Raw genomic sequence first — 18538 nt, 5'->3', positions numbered from 1 at the left:
GGGAAGAAAACACTGTACACTTTTGAGAGCCATGTGAGGAGAGGGGCATATAATTAAAGAAAAAAGGAGCGTGATGGCCCAAATAAAAAGAAATGTATTTATACTTGTTAGCAATGTAGTGAATGTGTAAGTAGTGCCTTTCTTGCTGAATACTGGTACAGAATGCAAATCAAGGATGGAGGGAAGCACAGCCTTCTAAAATACTAGCTAATAGAAAGTGGCCCTCCAGAATACCCAGGAAGCAAAATCATTGTGAGGCAAGGAGCAAACAGATGGTTTACACAGATGGGGAAGAGGGGAGGGTGAAAACTGAGTCTCCCAGCAAAACTACATGGTTTGCTTTAATAACCAAAAACACAACAGTGTTTCTTCACACCTAGGCTCAGCTCCTCTTCAGCCTGCTGTGACACATACAATTTGCTGTTAACGTCCTTGCACATAAATACAGAGTTCTTCACATGTTTAGGTTTAGCAAGATTTTTTATTTTTTTGCAAAAATAAGCAGGAAAACAGGTTATTGTGCAGTAAAGTGGTATCTTTAATTGATGAGATTAATTATTTTAATTTAATTTTTGTTTCAGTTTTGTTCTTTCATTTTAACCTACAACAGATTTAATCAGGACTGGAATTGAGAAACCAGTGCTTTCTTTCAGCTGCTCCTTAGTTGAGTTTCTTGAAGTAAAAGGCTCTGGTACATTTAACTCATGCAGCTGTCTTTCACTTTACATACTGATGTTAAGTGCATTTCTTCTGAATCTGAATAAATCTCAACATTAGACCTGTGTAATTGTAGACATGTGGTAACAAAGTGCTAACCGTTAAGGCAGCACAGTAAATATTCCCTGCAACCTCCAGAACCGTCATTTCGCCTGTTCCCTCTTGCAACTTAAATTTGTTTTCATTCCTTGTTTCCCTTTTGGACACTGTATCTGAATTTCTTGCCTTCAGGTTTCTTGGCCTCTTGCAGCCACAATGCATTTACAGGTCTTTCTGTGATATTGTGGTGGGTGAGAACTACAGTCATCTTTTCCCATGTAGTCACTGACCAAACAGTGGCTTGCTTGTATCTGTATCATCTGTATCATCTGCATCAGCACCATCAAGCCCATTTCTGCCAAAATAATTAAGCTGTAGCAGTCATTGCTAGTGCTGTTAAATTAGATCTATTATGACAAAGTAACGTGAGCAAGTGGAAGTGAACATCGGGTACTTACCCTGAATGAAAATTCTTAATAAATCATGAGGAGGGGTTGACGTGCCACTTCTGCTGCTGCCCTGGGAAGCAATGTTCTCTGCTCCTCATCCCCAGTATATCTGAACAATTATAACTAAGTGGAATTACCCTTAGGACTAAGGTTGCAGTAGTTCAGAATCGCTTTGAAAATGGTGCTTGAGCTCTAGTGTCATTTAGGCAGTTTCTAAAATTCTCCCCCATTATGTTTCTCTCTAGAAGGTGAGCTGATTTCCTCCAGCTGTGCCAGGCAAAAATTCTTTGACTCTGCTAGACCAAGCAAGAGTTAACATTAGTCTTTTCCAAATTTTGTTTATACCAGTTAGCCAGACACATTTTTAAAAGTGGTTTGCTTTTTTTTTTTCTCTCCTTTCTACCATGTGCATTACTGCCTTAAAGTAATTTGTTACTAAAGCAGATTAATTCTTCAATTAGCTTTAGTCAATTAGTTATCTGGCTTCTAAACTTCTGCCTTCCTCCCCAAAATAGCGTAACAGTTTCACAGTTACAGTTTCTTTTTATGTTTTCTTGTACTTTTCTTATGGTATGGCTATATTTAATCTGGGAAGAGTCAAGCTGTGGGGTCATCTGACATAGGTTTTGGTAATGAAAGGATCCTTATTTTGCACAAACGTGCTTCCTGAGAGCAGTGAAGGTACTTGCATGATAATATACAAAAACTACATAAGGGTTGCACAGTCTGTCCTGCCTTTAATAGGTATTTAATTATACCAATGAATATTAATTAGTAGGTACTTATTATAGTAGAAGAGGACTAAAGCCAGAGACATGGACATAAAGCAACAGTTCTCCTTACCCTCAATGGACATTGTCCTCATTTGTGCCCAGGCTGAATTATGTTCTTGGTGTCTTTGTATCTGGTGAAGGATAACTTTCACCATCACTTAGGGAAAACAGCTGCCACTCATACCAATATGAAACCCTGCAGCAAGAGCTGTGTGAAAGACCTGGTATTGAATCTGTATTATGCAAGTTTTTTGGCTGGGTTTTTTTGCTTGTTTGTTTGTTTGGGGGGTTGTGTGGGGTTTTTCGGTTTGTTTGTTTTGGTTGGTTTGGTTTTGCTATTACAATCCCTGTCAAATTTACTGAAAGCACTAATCTGTTTCAAAGGAACCATAACTGATTGATGTGTTCATTTGCGAGTTAGGCAAATAATTGATGATGATTGCTGAGTTTTACTTTGAGATTTGGGTTCAATTAAACACGACACTTGCAAAATCCATCACATACAGCCAAAGGAACCAAAGCAGGAGATTAAAAACCACACTCAGATGCTTTGAGAATTTAGAGTTTGTGCATGTTTCTCCTGCAAAGTACATTACTGCCATCTCTAAGTGGTGCAAATATTCCATCAAAAAAAGGGATGCAACTCAAGCTAAAATGATGGGGAGTGGCATGTTAAACCCATTTGCCTTGCACGATGGTCCATGCCAAACACCTAGGAATAGCCATACTCATTCAGGTTAAGAGTCCCTCCAGCCAAAATATCTCATCTCCAGCACTGGCCATAAAGCAGATGCTGGGGGAAACAGCATGTATGAAGCTTCTTCCCGTACATACCAAAACTTGATCCCAAGTGTCAGTGTAAGCAGTTTGTAACAGCACTTTTGAACAAAAGAGTCACGTTGGTCCTACATGTTCTGCACAATCCAGACTCCCCGTGTCATTCTTTTTCTGAAGTACAGCTAGTGGGACCATTTGTTTTCCTCAAGTTTTTTGGTGTGTTGGAAAAAGAAGGTGGGTGTAGTGTCTATCAGCTATGCAGATCTCCTCAATGCTCATTTGATTTATGATTTTGTTGTTACTCCACAGTTTGAGATGCTGACAGGATCGTTACCCTTCCAGGGAAAAGACAGAAAGGAGACGATGGCACTCATTCTCAAGTGAGTACCAAAACTGCTTTCATTCCTCTAACTATGAGTTAACTGTACTCTCTGGGCAGCCAATCGTTCCTTAGTTTGAGAAGGGTAGAGAATAATGTGCATAATGCATTTTTCAAAGTTGCATAAGGCATGAATTTGATACGGCGCGCTCAATTGATGCCTGCATGTGGCTCTAAAATTGCCTTCAGAAAAAATAGTAGGAAGTGAATTACTGAGAAGGTCTTACAAAAGAATTGTACCTTACTTTCTGTAACAACATCATTATCCACAAGTGGGAACAGTCAGATTTCTGCAGGACAGCTTATGTTTTGTTATTGCAAATTTCACATCTTTCCCTTTGCAAATTTCCAATTCATTTAATGTTAAGCGCAGACATAAGTATTTAAAGCTTAGCTTTGCTCAGTATTACATATTTTTCTCTGTAGCAGTAAATCACCAAGGGAAAACTTTTATTCTCTTTCACCAATGTGTGGTTTAATATAATTATTTTCATGAAGTTTTCTTTATTTAAATGCCTCTTGATTCCCAAATTTATTCCAGCAAGCTAAAAAAGTGAAGAAAAACAAAATCTGTAGGAAAATGACCTACTTAGGTTGCAAAAGGTATTGTGAGATTCATTAGATCTTCCTCTGGTGAAGCCAGTATTAAAACTGTCTTTAGCTTCAATGGAGCAAGGTCAGATGCTCACTCTGTATTGCATTATGCTTAGGTAGCCTTTGGTCACCAGATTCATGTGTCTGCCCATCTGACTGCTATAATTCCACTTTTTAAACCACAGTGGGATGGAGAATATCTTTGAAAAATCTATTTTCTTTTCAAGTGTTGTGTTCTTTCAGAGCCAAGCTGGGAATGCCACAGTTCTTGAGCATAGAAGCCCAGAGCCTGCTGCGAGCCCTCTTCAAAAGGAACCCCTCCAACAGATTAGGTATGCGTGTACATTAGATTGGGACATTGCTTACATGTGCTCTGCCTTGTCAGACAGTGATCATTTCTCTCGGTGCATCTTCCCTGATAGTTATTTTCTTCATTATGCAGCATTTTGCATTCCTTACCAGAGCACAGTGAACCTTGAGCTTAGCAAAGAAATTCACAAAGAGCACAGGCAAACCACTGGAATCTAAAACATTGTATTAGCTTGTATTCTGCTTTTTTTTTGTAAAGAGGGAGAGTAAACCACCAGCATTTATGAAGGTTTAAGATAACTGCTGCAAATGATAATATAAAGAACTGAGAAACAGGTATTTTTAAAACCTGTATAATTTAGCTGTGAATCTGAGGTGGGGAGCAAAACGCAGTCTCTCCTGTTCTCAAATATGCTTTGATCCTGTCTCATTCTGTTTACTGAGAACATTTGTATGGGCTTTCTGCTTTACTATGCTAAATGTATTATCTTCTTTCTTACTAATGTGCTTTCACCCTTTGTTAATAAGCCTATTCAAATTGTGACAAACTTGAAGTATGTATTTGTCATGGTTTAACCCCAGCCAGACAGCTTTTCACTCACGCCCCCCTCCCCCCCCCCCTCTTGCCCTCCCCCTATTCCCAGAGGGACAGAGAGGGGAATCAAAAAGAATGCAACTCCCACACATTGAGATAAGAACAGTTTAGTAACTAAGGTATAACACAAATCACTACTGCTACCACCAATAATAGTAATGATAAAGGAAATAACAAGGGAAGAGAATACAACACCTCACCACCAGCTGACCGATAACTTGCCTCCCAGCCCAACCAAGCACCGACCGATACCTCCTCCAACCCTGCAGTCCCCCTAGCCCTTCCGGGTAACTCCGTTACCTCCTGGGCATGACGTGCTGTGGTATGGAATACCTCTTTGGTCAGTTTGGGTCAGGTGTCCTGTTTCTGCTTCCTCCCGGCTTCCCTTCTCCCTGGCAGAGCATGAGGCTCACAAAGTCCTTGGCCAAACCAAAACATCATTGTTATCAGCTCTGTTCCCAGCCCGAAAGTCAAAACACAGCCCTGCACCAGCTACCAAGGAGAAAAATGACTGCTACTGCTAAACCCAGGACAGTATTGGATCATGTATTTTATGCCATCCATACCTTTGTTTGGGAGTTTTATTAAGAAATCAATTGTATTTGGTAAGGTCATGGACAATATCAGGTACACGATTTTCATTGCAAATTTGTTCTTCAGCTTTGACATAGAAAAATAGATACAGTCATATCAAGTGAATCATATGAGGGTAATAACACTATTATTTTTCATTAAAAAATCATATCTACTTCTGTGAAAAATTTTGGAGGTTTCTTGTTTCCCCACGTGCCTCATATTCTGCATTTTGGATGAACAAGGGAAGCATTTGCTTCTGAAGGAAAGGGATAAACTTTTCCTAAATACCCCTTTATGATTTTTTGTGACCTTAGGAGCAGGAATTGACTTTAGGAGCAGGAATTTAAACCTTCAGCTCTGTAACCTGTAGCACTAGAACAAAGCTGATGGGTCGTATTTAAATATGTGGATTACTGTTATTGCCATGTATGGGAGTTTTGTCAGCTAATAAATGACTTGCCTTTTAGAGAATGACATAGGCTGGTTAAATATTGAGACTTGTGAAGAGCAATTTGCTGTTCTATTTTGCAACTGTTTACTCTTGTGAGATTATTTCAGATTGGAGACTTAAAGTTAGAAGCAAAAAGCTTTATTGGGAAATGGCTTATTCTGAGATGTGGAAAGAGCAAGAGATGCAAGAGAGGTTTCTCCCTTTCCTTCTTGCAGTACCCACGCTCACTTCTCAGGTACTGAAGGTGGTGCTGCTGAAGGTCTGCTGCATGGTGCTTTTGGTCCTCTGTGTAGCAGGCACAGCATTAACAGCCAGCCAGGCAGCATAGTGTGAGATTCTTGACAGCCCACTTCCGTCACCATCTACATGAGCAATGGGTCCTGCAGCTTCTGACAGGCACGCATGCGTGTGCACACATGTGAAGGGTGGACACTGCTCTGTGCCCTTGAGCATCTGCCCTTGCTTCAGGTGGGGCAGCGTGTGGGCTGATTTGTGGGCTATAATGAACACTGTTTTAGTGAAGGATGATGCTCTAGGAGAATGGGTGTTTCCTGCATAGCTGCAGCAGTTCAGCTGGAGCTCCTGTGTTACACAGGGGTCTTGTTTTCCAAGAGAGCTTGGCTCCTGAGCGCAGGGACAGAGCAGGCTGCTTCTTGCCATGATTGCCAGGGACAGCAGGAGCTGACAATCTTTGCTCCAAACAGGGACCAGGGGACAGCCCAACCTCCCTCAGGGCTGGTCAGGAATGGGGAGCCAGTTCCTCAGCATACTGCTGTAGCCCCTCTCCTCCCAGGGCAATGCCCACACAGCTCACAGAGGTAATGCCCTCCCATAGGTTTTACTTCTTGAGCTAAGTGGTAGCTCTTGTAGTCTGATACACTGTACAGATGATAGTAGAAAACAGATTTTCTCAGCAGGTTTCAATTGCTCTCAAGCAATTTGCTTGACATTAGAGAAAACTAGAGTCTTGGGATTTCTAGGTTTAATCTGTGTTATGAAAAATAAGATGCTGCAGCAAATATAAACCTTTTCCCACTCCCTCCCTCTATTCCTTTCTGCTGTTTCCTCCTTGTCTCTGTCTCTTGGTTTGGTTTTTGTTTGGGGTTTTTTGTTGTTTTTTTTTTTTTTAATTATTATTATTATTCTCATTTTGTGGCTTCTCACAAGCTGTTAGCCATTCATAATGGGGCTCCAGTGAAGTCAGTGGGAGCTTCTGGATAGCAACCCTTAAACAAAAAGCTTCTCACTAAAATAAGCAAAGTTGCTTAGTTTTAGCCATGACTATTCTAGCCCCCATATCACCTCCCTTTTAATGGAGAATTGCTGAGGATCAAGGTTTAAACCTGAGGTTTATTGAAATACTGGGAAGTCTGGGAGAAATGAAGAGATTATTCATAACACAAACATCCAAGGAAATAAAATCTAAAAACCTAATAAAAAAGTAGATCTTAACATTTCAGGAGCAGCAGTGGAAAGCTTCTGAAGGCTCTCTCTGTTTAACTGAGAATCAGCACAAGGGATAATGAAAACAGACTTGCTGGTAATGAAAAAAAGCAATGCATAAGTGGTTGGGCTAAATACTGAACAGAAGTCAGTAGAAAAAAAGGACTGCTTGGACTTTATGGATTTTAGCTTTTTCTGGGGTTAAAATAAAAGTAGGCTTAAACATCCTGTATTGAAGAATCTTTGGAAAATTAATGAAGCGTGCTAAAATAAATGAAGCATATTATGGATCAAACACTTGTTTTCTGCCATTGTTTCAGAAGTTAGCAAAACTGGAAGTGCATTTAGTTCCAATATGTTTTTAGCGCTGGCAAGAGGAAAGATCCTGAGCTTCAAAAATCATTTTATTCTGACTGCTGTCTTGCTTCTTGCCATTTGATTTTGATATCTTAACAAACAGAAGTAAAGATTGATAACGTAGTCTAAAATTTTGCTTTGGAACTTTTGATGCTTTGGATTATTAGTGGAAAAAATGTTAGAGATACTCAGACAAGACTGAGAAGGTATTTGGTAATCCGGTTTACCTGATTCTATTTTGGGGTCTGGTGCCCATATTAACAATTTAGAACAATTTTTTAAAGACTGAGAAGTCCTCCTTCCTTTAGCGTCCCTTGTTATAAGCACTGTCTGTTCTATCCTGAACCTATACACTCTACTGCTAGTCTGTGTAGCACTAGTTTGGTACTATCGCTCTGATTAAGTACAACAAATTTCAGGTTATCAACAAGCTTAATTTTAAATTCTTAAAAGAAACTAAGTGGAATATCCAGGCAAGCAAGGAGTAAGTATCTCAGAAAGGAAATTGTACGGTGAAGGTATTAGTTGCAGAAACTTAGGCAAGGGGCTAATTCTTGCCTGCCCTAAGGCCTGAATCTGCTCAGGTAGGTGAATAAATGTAAAGAGCATCTTGCTAACTCCCTATACTGCTGAGTAGTAGAAAGGTTCCAGAGACCTTATAATAGAGAAGCCTGGCCAAGTATAGAGTAAAAACCAGACAAATAGTTATTTCCTTAATCCTTAGTCTCAGAGAAGATACATACTGCTTTGGCACATAGAAAATACTATTTTTCAATTTTATAAGATGATGAGTTTTAAAAAACAAGCTCTGCCACTACAGAGTGACTGCACATCCTTCTTGTAAGCCTTAGGAATGCATTTAAAAAGCTCTAGCCCACTAAAATGATTCCGGGGCTGTGGGAAAAAAAATTATTATCTGAAGCTAAAAATGTGGAAATGCTTTCTGCTCATTTTGAATAGCAAAATAATCAACTTCCAAATTTCATAGGTCTTCCTTTTTCCCATTGATACAATTCAATATATTTCCCCTTCAATATACTTCAATATATTTCCCCTTCAGTATATTTCACATTGTTTATAATGATTCAACAATCAAAGCCATTTACAAGTAAAACGTTCTACTATTACTGCTTGCAGACATTTTTATTACAGGCATAAAACAATCTTAGATAATCAAGTTCTCGCTTATTAGCATGAGGCTGTTTTTATATAAAACCTTGCAGTCTATAATGTGTTTAAACTGGCAATTTGTTCTGAAAGCATTATTTATCTTCTTGGGCCCTTGTGGGACTGGATAGTACATAGGAATATTTTGCAGGCAGTAGGTTTGATTGTGCTTATTATTCTTTACAGGTAGGTTTGATTACTAAAGTGAAGTTGCAGAAAAACCCAACTAGAAACCTAGAGGAAGGTGAAAGGTTTGTGGTCATGTGGTGTGCCATCATGTGTGGCACTGCAGCAATTTCCTAAATGCCCATATCTATCCCATATCTGAAATGTCCATCCCCATGAAACAGTTGTGACCTCTCCAGTGCTTGTCTTTTATCTGTGAAAGCACATCTCTTTCCAGTACCACTTTAGAGTTGCTCATGGTAGATGAATGGCTGAAGCATGATGAGCAAATCCAGAGATTCCATCACAAGCACTGGCGCCTAACCTCTCCCACGGACATCCACAGCAGGGTCAGGGTTGCCCCTTAGGGCTCCCAGAGCTGTCCGTGAACATGCCCTGGGCCACCTCCCTGCTCCCAGTGGGGAGAACCCAGCCACATGCTGCTGCCTATGGACACAGCACACAGCCCAAGAGGGAGCCGTGGGCTACGCCATCAGGTCTCACAGCAAGGAACATAAGGGAATAAAACCTGCAGGAAGTCCTGAACCTTCTCCAGGGTGTAAAATTGGTTGCTGGGAATTGGAATCCTTTCACTCTGCAAAATTGGGCTATTACCGTGCTAAATCTCTTTCGCACATTAAGCTAACCAGAGATGGAAGCCCTGGCACTCAGAACGTGTTTCTTCTGTGCCAGAGGTCTGAGTCGTCCCCAGTGCGAAATGCCAATTTTTCAAACAAGTGCCTGTCAGCTGCATGCTGCATTTCTTACTGGACACTGCAGTCCCCCACTAAGAGAAGTAGCTATGGGTGGGATTTGCCTGGGTCCTGATTTCTGTGGTTTTGTGGAAAAAAAGAACAACAGTAGCAAAAAGTGTGGCTTTCAAAGAGATGTCTGAAAAAGGTAGGTCATTCCCATCACACAGTAATGTATCTGTAAGCCCACAGAAGAGGGAAAAGGGAAACAATACGGAGGGGACAAAGCAGAGCAGATGAATGCCTTAGCAATTATCCTTAGACTAGGGAATGCTACCAGTAGCTTACAGTGGCTGTGGCATTTATCCTAATCCTTCAAAATCAGTTTGGCACTTGTCCTCTGCTGCATCAGGATGAAACCCATCTACCATACGATGCAAAGTTTCCAGTCACCGCTACTGGACACAGACATTTTTCACAGGTATTTCTGCTCTGAGGAGTTGCTTAATGTAATTCTCCTTTGAGCAATTGTGTCAGTTTCATGTTTTTGTTGGCATTGTTAAATCAGAATGATTCTGCCACCAGAATCTAGCGCAGACTTCAGACTGTGCATTGAGAAAGTATGCTAGAGAAGACATAGAACAAGTTTCATTACTAAGTCTTAGCATTTTCTTATGCAGTACCCATGAGCCATAAACCACTGCCTAAGGAAGAGTAAGAATAGGGTAAGCAAATGTTTTAACATCAAGCAAGAAGTTTCCTGAACCTTTTGTTGTTTGTCAATGAATTCCACATTACACAACTATCTGTTGCCTGAGGAAACACCTCCAAGTTGTTCTGAACCTGATTCCTGCTGGCATCATAAAATGAACTATTGTAAACCTTCTCAATCATCTGTTTCCAGGCTGCTAAGTCCTGGCCTACTCAGCCATTCCATGCCATTATTTGTTGCCCTTCTGTGATTTTTTTCTTTTATACCTTTAATAAGTATACCCTTTTGTAGCTGAGGATGTCAGCTACATTCCGTACTCCAGTTGTAGGTGTACAACAGACTTATATAGTAACAATGTAATATGTTATCCCTCTTGTTATCTCTTCTCCTTCTAAAATACGATTTCATGTTATGTTTGCCTGGAACTGTCTGTCCATCAAACCTCACTCCTCAGTGGAGCACATGATTTTGTATGGCAGGCTAGAATTATTTATCCTCACATGCGTTACTTACGTTTGTCTATACTGGAGGATTACCAGGGTGGGAAAGTCAGAAGAACATCCCTCTTGTGTTATTATCCAGCAAGCCTGACAGGCAATCCTGCATGCTATGTTCACAGAGTGTTTGCTTTCTGTACCCATTCATCAGTGACTGTTAAGCAGGCTGTAGGAAGCCGCTTCTGATCAGTGCATTTTGGCAATCAGTAATGTCTTGTCTGCAAAGGGAGCAGATGTCACATTTTACAAAAGCTTGAATTGGCAAGACCTTTCTAAAGCTGCTTGTGATGTTGATCTTCAGAAAGCACTAATACTGCATATAAAAACCTGAGTCCTCTGAGGTGCTGAGTGGCTTTTGCAAGGTGCTTATGAATCCCAAATCATTTTAGTAATCAAGGATGCTCAGCATTCTTGTAAAGAAGTGCTGGGTACTTTTCAGGAACTGTTTCCAAAATTGCAGTGCAAAACCTTTGCTTCCAGTTGGTATTTCTCCTACTGGAAAATGAAAGGTGCTGTTAATAAAATCAAATCAGCCCCCCAAATGGCATGCTAAATCATCTCTGACAGTTGTTTAATTATTACTGAGCAACTGTTGAGTTTTGAGATGCCACTGAAGCAAGTAAATTGAGGTAAATGAATAAAAAAAGCAATCATCAATGAAGACATAAGGTAAAAGTAATTAAGGAATTAGATTCATTGCCAGATTTCAGAAGTTTCCCTAAATTTCCTGTAGCAATATAATAGAAATTCATCACTGTGTTGATTCTGGTACTCACACAGATTTGAAGATGCTATTTGAAAAGGGAGAACCTAAAACCCTGATTTGCTTCAAATCATTGGAGCTTTTTGGTATTTTGAGTCTGAACTTATTTGTAGTGCAGCTTTCTGTGCCCATGGAGTACGGGTAATTAGACAAGACTTGAAAGTCAGTGTGGATAGAAGAGCTGATGCTGATGGCAAGGAGCAGCAGTAACCTTGCCATAGTATCAGAATATCTTGAAGCGTCTTGTGGCCTTGCTGGTGCATGTGCTGTGCAGCAGTTGACTGTCTCATCAGGCACTGGCCTCAACTGGAGAAAAGTAAAAATCCCTCAGCCATCAGATTTTTGTTAATGAGGTACTCGTCTGTATTTACAGTAGTTCATACTGCTATGGCAGTTGCATTGTTCAGGGTTTCTTTACTAGAAGAAATGTTTATGTGGTGACTTCAGCTTTATCAGAAGAAAAGAGGGGATGGGGGGAAAGGCTTGAGAAGAGATGTAGTGCAGGACTCTTCTAAGCATGACTTCATTTTGATTCTTTCATTCTCTTGTCAGGTGCTGGATTTGATGGAGTGGAAGAAATTAAACGGCACCCTTTCTTTGTTACTATAGACTGGAATGTAAGTGGAGAAGCATTTTATTTATTTTTTTATTATTTTTCTTAGATAATTTTTGAAGACAAAATGCTTAGAACTCTAACACAGAGAACCTGGAGGCTAGAGCCTTTAAGTGGGTGCTTATGTCTCTATCATACATATTTGGCAGGCTTGCAGTTGGACTTAATGATCTTCAATGTCTTTTCCAGTCTAAATGAATCTATGTTTCTATATATACATTCATTCACCTACCCACAAATGAAAGAAATAGAAATCTGCTTTCAGCATTGCCAGTTTTATCTAACTGCTTGTCTCTGTTTTGTCTGATGGTCTGGCTTATCATGGTACTACCTGAGGCTATTTGCAGTCTTCTGCAGAATAATTCCCACATTCAGTTCTAATAAACTTGATTCATTGATTGTGGGAGCTGGACTGGCGTGAAAATGAGCAGCTTTAAATGAAAGAACTCCTGTAATATTTCAGTTGCAAAAGAAAACTGGTACAAAGGACTGATATTGAGATAAGTACTCTAGGGAGAAGCAATCTGATGCTCTAGGTCACTCCATCTTTCTGCTTTTAAGTTCCATATTGAAATGCCTGTCTCTTCTCACTGGGTTAGCCAAGCTGAACTAAAGGCTAGGTTTATTCTTTCTGATATCAAGGACCTCCTCAAATCCTTTTCTTTCTTGGAATTATTCAGAGCAGCCCCAGGTCTGCTCCTACATGTCTACTGACAGTAGCTCCAAGGGGCTTCAAGACCTCCAGGCTCACTCTTTTCCCCAAACAGAGCATAGTGATACTGGGACTGTCTATGTATCTGTAGAACTCGTACAGCAGGATGTACAGGAAGTTGCACTGCTTTATGCTGGGGGATTCATAAGTCTTCCAGCCATATAGGTTTGTCATTTTTGGCCCTAGTGACCATAGGACAGGATCTGGTCCTTCCACTGTATTGCGATGAAAGCTAGAGAAAAGCACAACAAAGATGGATTTTTCAGAATAGTGATTTAATATCACTGATTCAAATATCACAAGTCAACCAGCCAGAACAGGGAACAGCAACTCCTCTTACAAGTGGTTAATGTTTTATTGAGGTGAGTCATTAATTTAAAATCTGCACTCAAATTTGGAACAGCAAACATTTGATCAAATGTAACATGGGTCAAATAAGACACGTCGCACATGATTAACAGAATGGTAAACAAGGATTTATTTTATTGCTATCAGGTACAGCTCATGAAGCTGGAGGCAGAGATTAGGTAAGTGTTAGATTTAGACTTGCAACATATAAAACCTCACATTTTCAGCATCATATTTGTTCAGATCAATTTATTTTTAGACAAACCTTGAGTCAAACACTTTGTTCTTGATCTGGACATCTGCCAGTGCATCAGAGCTCCTGTTTGCCACATCCCCTAGAATTTTCAGGTTTAGTTTCATCTGACCTGTGTTACAGTATTGTTATGTGTCTTTAATGTTTGATCTGAATTCACTCATGAATGCTAGTGTAACAGGTCACAGTGATGCAGGACTCGCTATAAATTCTTGTAAAACAGCATGAATGTATGTGACAGAGCCATTCTCAAACTGCTGCCCAGGGCTTTAGAGTAAAGCCAGTTCCTCTGTGAAAGAACATTTTATGGTGCCTAGGTGGGTTTTGAAAGGCACACAGAGTCATTCATCTGGGGAAAACTCATGAATCTAATCTGAATTGCATGCGGAAGAGCTGGCATGACTCAAGCATGTTAAGAGATGATCAATGAAGGTAGAGTTTGAGATTTTCCTTTGTGATCCAACTGACTTTCAGCCCCATTATGTATTTCTGCATTTTTTTATTCTCTTTTTTCTTCTGCTTCTTACTAATCATGAGATTCTATGTAAAGACTTTACAGATATTAAAAGTTTAAGTAAAAAGAAAAAATAGAGAAACCTGAAGAGCAGGGTTCTTTATTATTATGACTGTGATTAATAATAGTAGTATTAGTATTATTTTCTATATTCCTCTGATATCTCCACAGTCATCAGCTTTGCAATTCAAATACAGGTCAGGTGCATACATCTTAACATAATGAAGACACTGGAGCAGTAAGAGGATTTCTGCTTCTTCTGTGTTTGCTAGTGGAGCAGCTCAGTAACTCATCACAGAGAAATGAGGCTCTGCATCTTGGAAAGGTTTTCAGCAAAGTCAGTTCTGCGCTGATAGATTCCTGAAGACCACCTTCTCCCATGATGATTGGTGATTGTTTCAAGCTCAGTTCTTTAGGGAACAATTTCATGCCTGTCTTATAGAAATTATACAGTCCTCTATCATTTGAAAAAGTTTTTATGGACAGGTTAGGGAAATATCTAACATGAAGGGGGTAGGTATGCTTGAACATGATTTAGAGCTAGAGAGAAAGGTGGATTTAATTGCACTTTGAAGTTATCTAGCCCTTTTGAGTTTGCTGTAAAGTATAGCTGTAAATATCCATTTTAATCCAACATAATTAGTGCTGCTGCACTGTCTTGCAGACAGATCATTATTGCACAGATCAGCTGTCATCTTTGTAATGTATTTTTTCATTTAATCCTAATTTTACTATCACTCATGGAGGTCTTGGGAGGCTTATCTAGTTACAGCAGTAGCACTGTATGCATTTCAGAGCAGTGTGAGCCAGCCTGGCCCTGAGCTGAAGCCAGGACTTTGTTTTAGAATGATCACGCAATCAACTGTTAACATGTTCTCCATGGGCAGAAACAGAGCAGGGTCAGAGAACAAAAGTGGCTCAGGCACAGATGTTCAGCGCTGATCTCTGTACAGCTGCAGGAAAAGAGTCCCTGATGCCCTCATTTTGTTCTCCTATCACATATATAGAATCTCTCACATCAGTTTGAAGGCAGTCGGCAAGCAACATTGTTGAGGTAGGACATGAATGTTGATTTATTTTATACGTTGGTAATATAAAGACCTGAAAGCAAAAGGCAAGCTCTGTTGCAGAGCTTCTATACTACCTTGGCAGCTATGATAGACAGGACGGCTGCAACTGACAGCACAGAAACTTTCAGCAGCTGTAGTAAAATGATTTTCTATCAAACGCCCCCTTAACACAAAGGGTCAGAAGGGGTTAGTATCTTCTAGGAACCCAGTGTGAAATGGGTGGGGTTTTAAGCAAGATTTTTGCTACAATAGCGACATGATAACCAGGAGAAAACTACTAAGTTGCTTCGTCTAATTTTAAAAAGAGATTCCAAACAGAAATGAGTGAGCTGCTTCCTTCCAAGCTGTGTGTGAAGTCTAGGTATTGCAGCAATTAAGTCATTCCGGTCACAGACAGAAATGTATAAATCGGACCTTCATTTCAGAGTACTGCCAGAACTGTTCCCATGAGTTTGGGACTGGGGCTTGGTTATTGTCTCTGCTGCTGGAGTTTACCTGTTGGAGCAGTTATTTCCCACTTGTTTCCCATCCTTCACTGCCTTCAAACAGATGCAACCAGACATAGGGTCTGGTTTGGATGAAGGCAGCAAACACAGTGGAAACAATATAGGCAGTGGATAAAAGCCACCTGTTACAATGCTGCAGATATTCCTGCCAGGCACAACTGTGCTGACGCATATGGCCTCTGCACGCAGAGGCAATGGGTACAAGCCTGAAAAACATGAGTATGGCCAGAGAATAGCCATCCTTCCATCCTTTCCCAGATGCTCTTCCCATGTTCCATGGTGCCATTATTCAGCACAAATCTCCAGCCATCCTAGGTTCAACTTCTGATGTATAAGTAGCACTAAATTAACTGTGAACAAACTGGCAGAGATTTTATGCCCAAACTGAAACTGTGGCATAAGCAAATATCTGTAAGAGTCTCGGTTTTACAGCTATTGTCACCACTAACAAAATCTAAATTCCCACTTCCCGGGGTGAAAAATAGATAAAGGTGTCTGCAAGGTGTCTGCAAATATCAGTCTTACTGCTCTAAGGCATTTAATAGGCACTGTGACAAGAATTCAATAGATCCTTTGTTAAGTGAATGGACTGTCTTTCATGATTAAACCTGGGGTTTACATGAAGAAGATTAGATGTCCAGCTCCTGAGTTTTACCTGCTTACTACCTTTGCACCCCCTTTTATCCCTTAGACAAGCAGACTCAAACTGAGTTGACCTCAGATAATTTTAGTCATTGGCTCTGAGAAAGCACAGTCTTGTTCCTGATATTTTATTACCATTTCTTCTTTCCAAGTTGTGCATAAAGCATTTCTGTCTTTTCACTGGAAATGAAAAATGAAATCCCTTTTTGCAGTCAGAGGAGTGGGCTATAAACAGTATTTTTTGTTTAGATGGCAGGCTGAATTGGAACTATAGCAAATGATACGCTAGAAAATCAACTGTCAGATACAGCTGAGGGAAGGAGTGGGAAGAAAATGGGTTCAAGTTCAATTTCCTTCAATATTAATCTGAGATCAGACAAAACTGAAAGCATCAATTATTTAATTGCAGATTTTACCAACAGCAAAAGAAAGTGCTCCCAAGGTCTGAATTCTGCTAGCTCTTCTATCATTTGCAGGGAATAACACTGAGTCATTAATCGAGGAGAGGACAAACATTTTAGAAGGTAGTTCATCCTTTTGTCTATTTATTTGGTTTTCCATGACAGGTATATGTATCAAGGGAGTTTATTCTCACACTACAAGTGCGTCACTGTGCAAGGCAGTGTCTTTCTATTTCCAGAAGGTGTCTGAGGAGTAATTCAATTCTTCATCAAAGAAACTCAGTTGAGGAAATGACTAAATAGCTTTTAATTAAATTAAACCATTTTCTTTTTCTTGGTATTTGCCAGACACATACACGTACAGGGCATTTACACCTCTGGGTTTTTCTAGAAGTGCATTTTTTTAAAGTTGATGAAAAATTAACTGCTTATAAATAGCAAGAGACAGCTGCATGTTATAGCTTTTTGTTACTAGTCTGGCTGGTGTATTACTTGAGTCCCAATTGAAGAGGTGTTCACATGGAGATTAGATTATGGATCTGGCAACACACATTAAGAAAGGGTCATTGTGACCTGAGGGGAAATTATTTCTGCCCCCCCCCCCCCCCAAAAGCATTTTGTCTCAAATCAGAAAGGAAGTTGACAGAAGCTCACACTGCTATAGAACTGTCTTCTAGTTAATTTATAGGTACTTATTAATCTGAAGGTACTGATTATCAAAGTCTCAGAAGGATGTAAAGGGTTGATAAGTAGACAGGAGCGTGAATATCCAGGTGTGAATATCTGAATCAGTACTTTCACACTTTGGAGTTCATCCCCCTCACTCTGTGGATTATGCTCTCGCTCTTCACAGGCTCTGAAGCCAACAGCCATGCATGATGCACAATGATTTCTGATAGCTGCCACTCACCTTTTTCTATGATAAATCAATGCTGTGGCCAGATTAAAAATATGGGTATTAATATGGGCCGTTAATCTTTACCAGGAAAGAGAGAGAATTTACATTCTTAATAAAACATTAAGAGAAAATAATGCTTTTCTCCTTTATGCATGTGGAAGCAATGTAGAAGAAAAAGAATCTTCAGCTTCTTATACCCATGCAAAATAACACAAATATAATGATCTTAAGCACCCAACCTGAAATTTAAATGTTCCAGTTAACACTAACATACCCGAAGTCTCTTTTGACTGTCTAACAAGATGCTTCTAAATAACAATTTGGATATGAAAACTGTGATTTAAGTTGGGACAGCTGGGACCCTGTTCCCAGTCAGACGGGTGGTGGAACTACCAGTGACTCCTGCATATAGAGCCACGATTACCATGACTTGAGATGTACTTAATTATTTAAGATTTACTAGAAGTTACGTGACAGCCTGATAGAAATGGCCAAAACCAAGTTTTGATTGATTTGGTTTCTATTGAGAGATCAAGGTAATCCATCAGCCCAAAATAACTTTGTGACCACAATGCACGGTAATAGGTTAATACATTTCACCTATAGAAATATTCTTGGAAAATCCAGAAGGTTCTTAAATCTTCTACAAGACTTGTTCTCTGTGTGTGCAGAAGACAACAGCTGGGACCCTTACTGTTTTCTTAGATCAGCTTGTGACACATCATGTTTTGAACTCTACAAGATGCAGAGTTTTAAAGGAAGAGTATAGTGCCTGCAGCAAGTCTTCATGTTTAACTGTTGGGCTGCCCTGTGGTTTAGTGTGCTTCAGTGAATTGGCTTTGATTGTAGTGCTTCACTCAGAAAACTGGAGCCAGTGTGGGATGAGAAAGCCCGTAGAAGACATTACTCTGCTTCTTCTTGTTCCTCAAAGATTAATTTTTTCCAAATTTAAATAAGTAAGATTTATTTCTTATTATTTTAATAGTTACCAGATTTAACAGCTTGGAGGGGAGGAGGAAGAAATGTGTTCTAGTCAGTTTACCTTTTGCTGTTCCTAGTTGCCTAGTCAGAAATAATTTCTATCACAAGTGGAAAAGGAAATGGAAAAGGGAGTCATCCACAGAGG

At 39.8% G+C, this 18538-nt stretch overlaps 1 protein-coding gene across 10 annotated transcripts in view; it reads left to right on the top strand.

Moving 5' to 3' along the window:
* The window catches only part of RPS6KA2 (ribosomal protein S6 kinase A2), a 285765-nt gene that overhangs the window by 230421 nt on the left and 36806 nt on the right, over positions 1-18538 (top strand). For all 10 annotated transcript variants that reach the window (XM_061378507.1, XM_061378504.1, XM_061378502.1 and 7 more), the window contains 3 exons: positions 3065-3135; positions 3972-4060; positions 12008-12072. In XM_061378507.1, the coding sequence (XP_061234491.1) occupies positions 3065-3135; positions 3972-4060; positions 12008-12072 (225 nt within the window). The remainder of the gene's footprint in view (positions 1-3064; positions 3136-3971; positions 4061-12007; positions 12073-18538) is intronic.

The sequence above is a fragment of the Neopsephotus bourkii genome, unplaced genomic scaffold (genome assembly GCF_033783945.1).
Source record: "Neopsephotus bourkii isolate Nb327-2 ecotype Australia unplaced genomic scaffold, CSIRO-AGI_Nbou_v1 NB_1767, whole genome shotgun sequence".
Classification (NCBI taxonomy): Eukaryota; Metazoa; Chordata; class Aves; order Psittaciformes; family Psittacidae; genus Neopsephotus; species Neopsephotus bourkii.
This window is presented reverse-complemented; position numbering and strand designations above follow the sequence as displayed.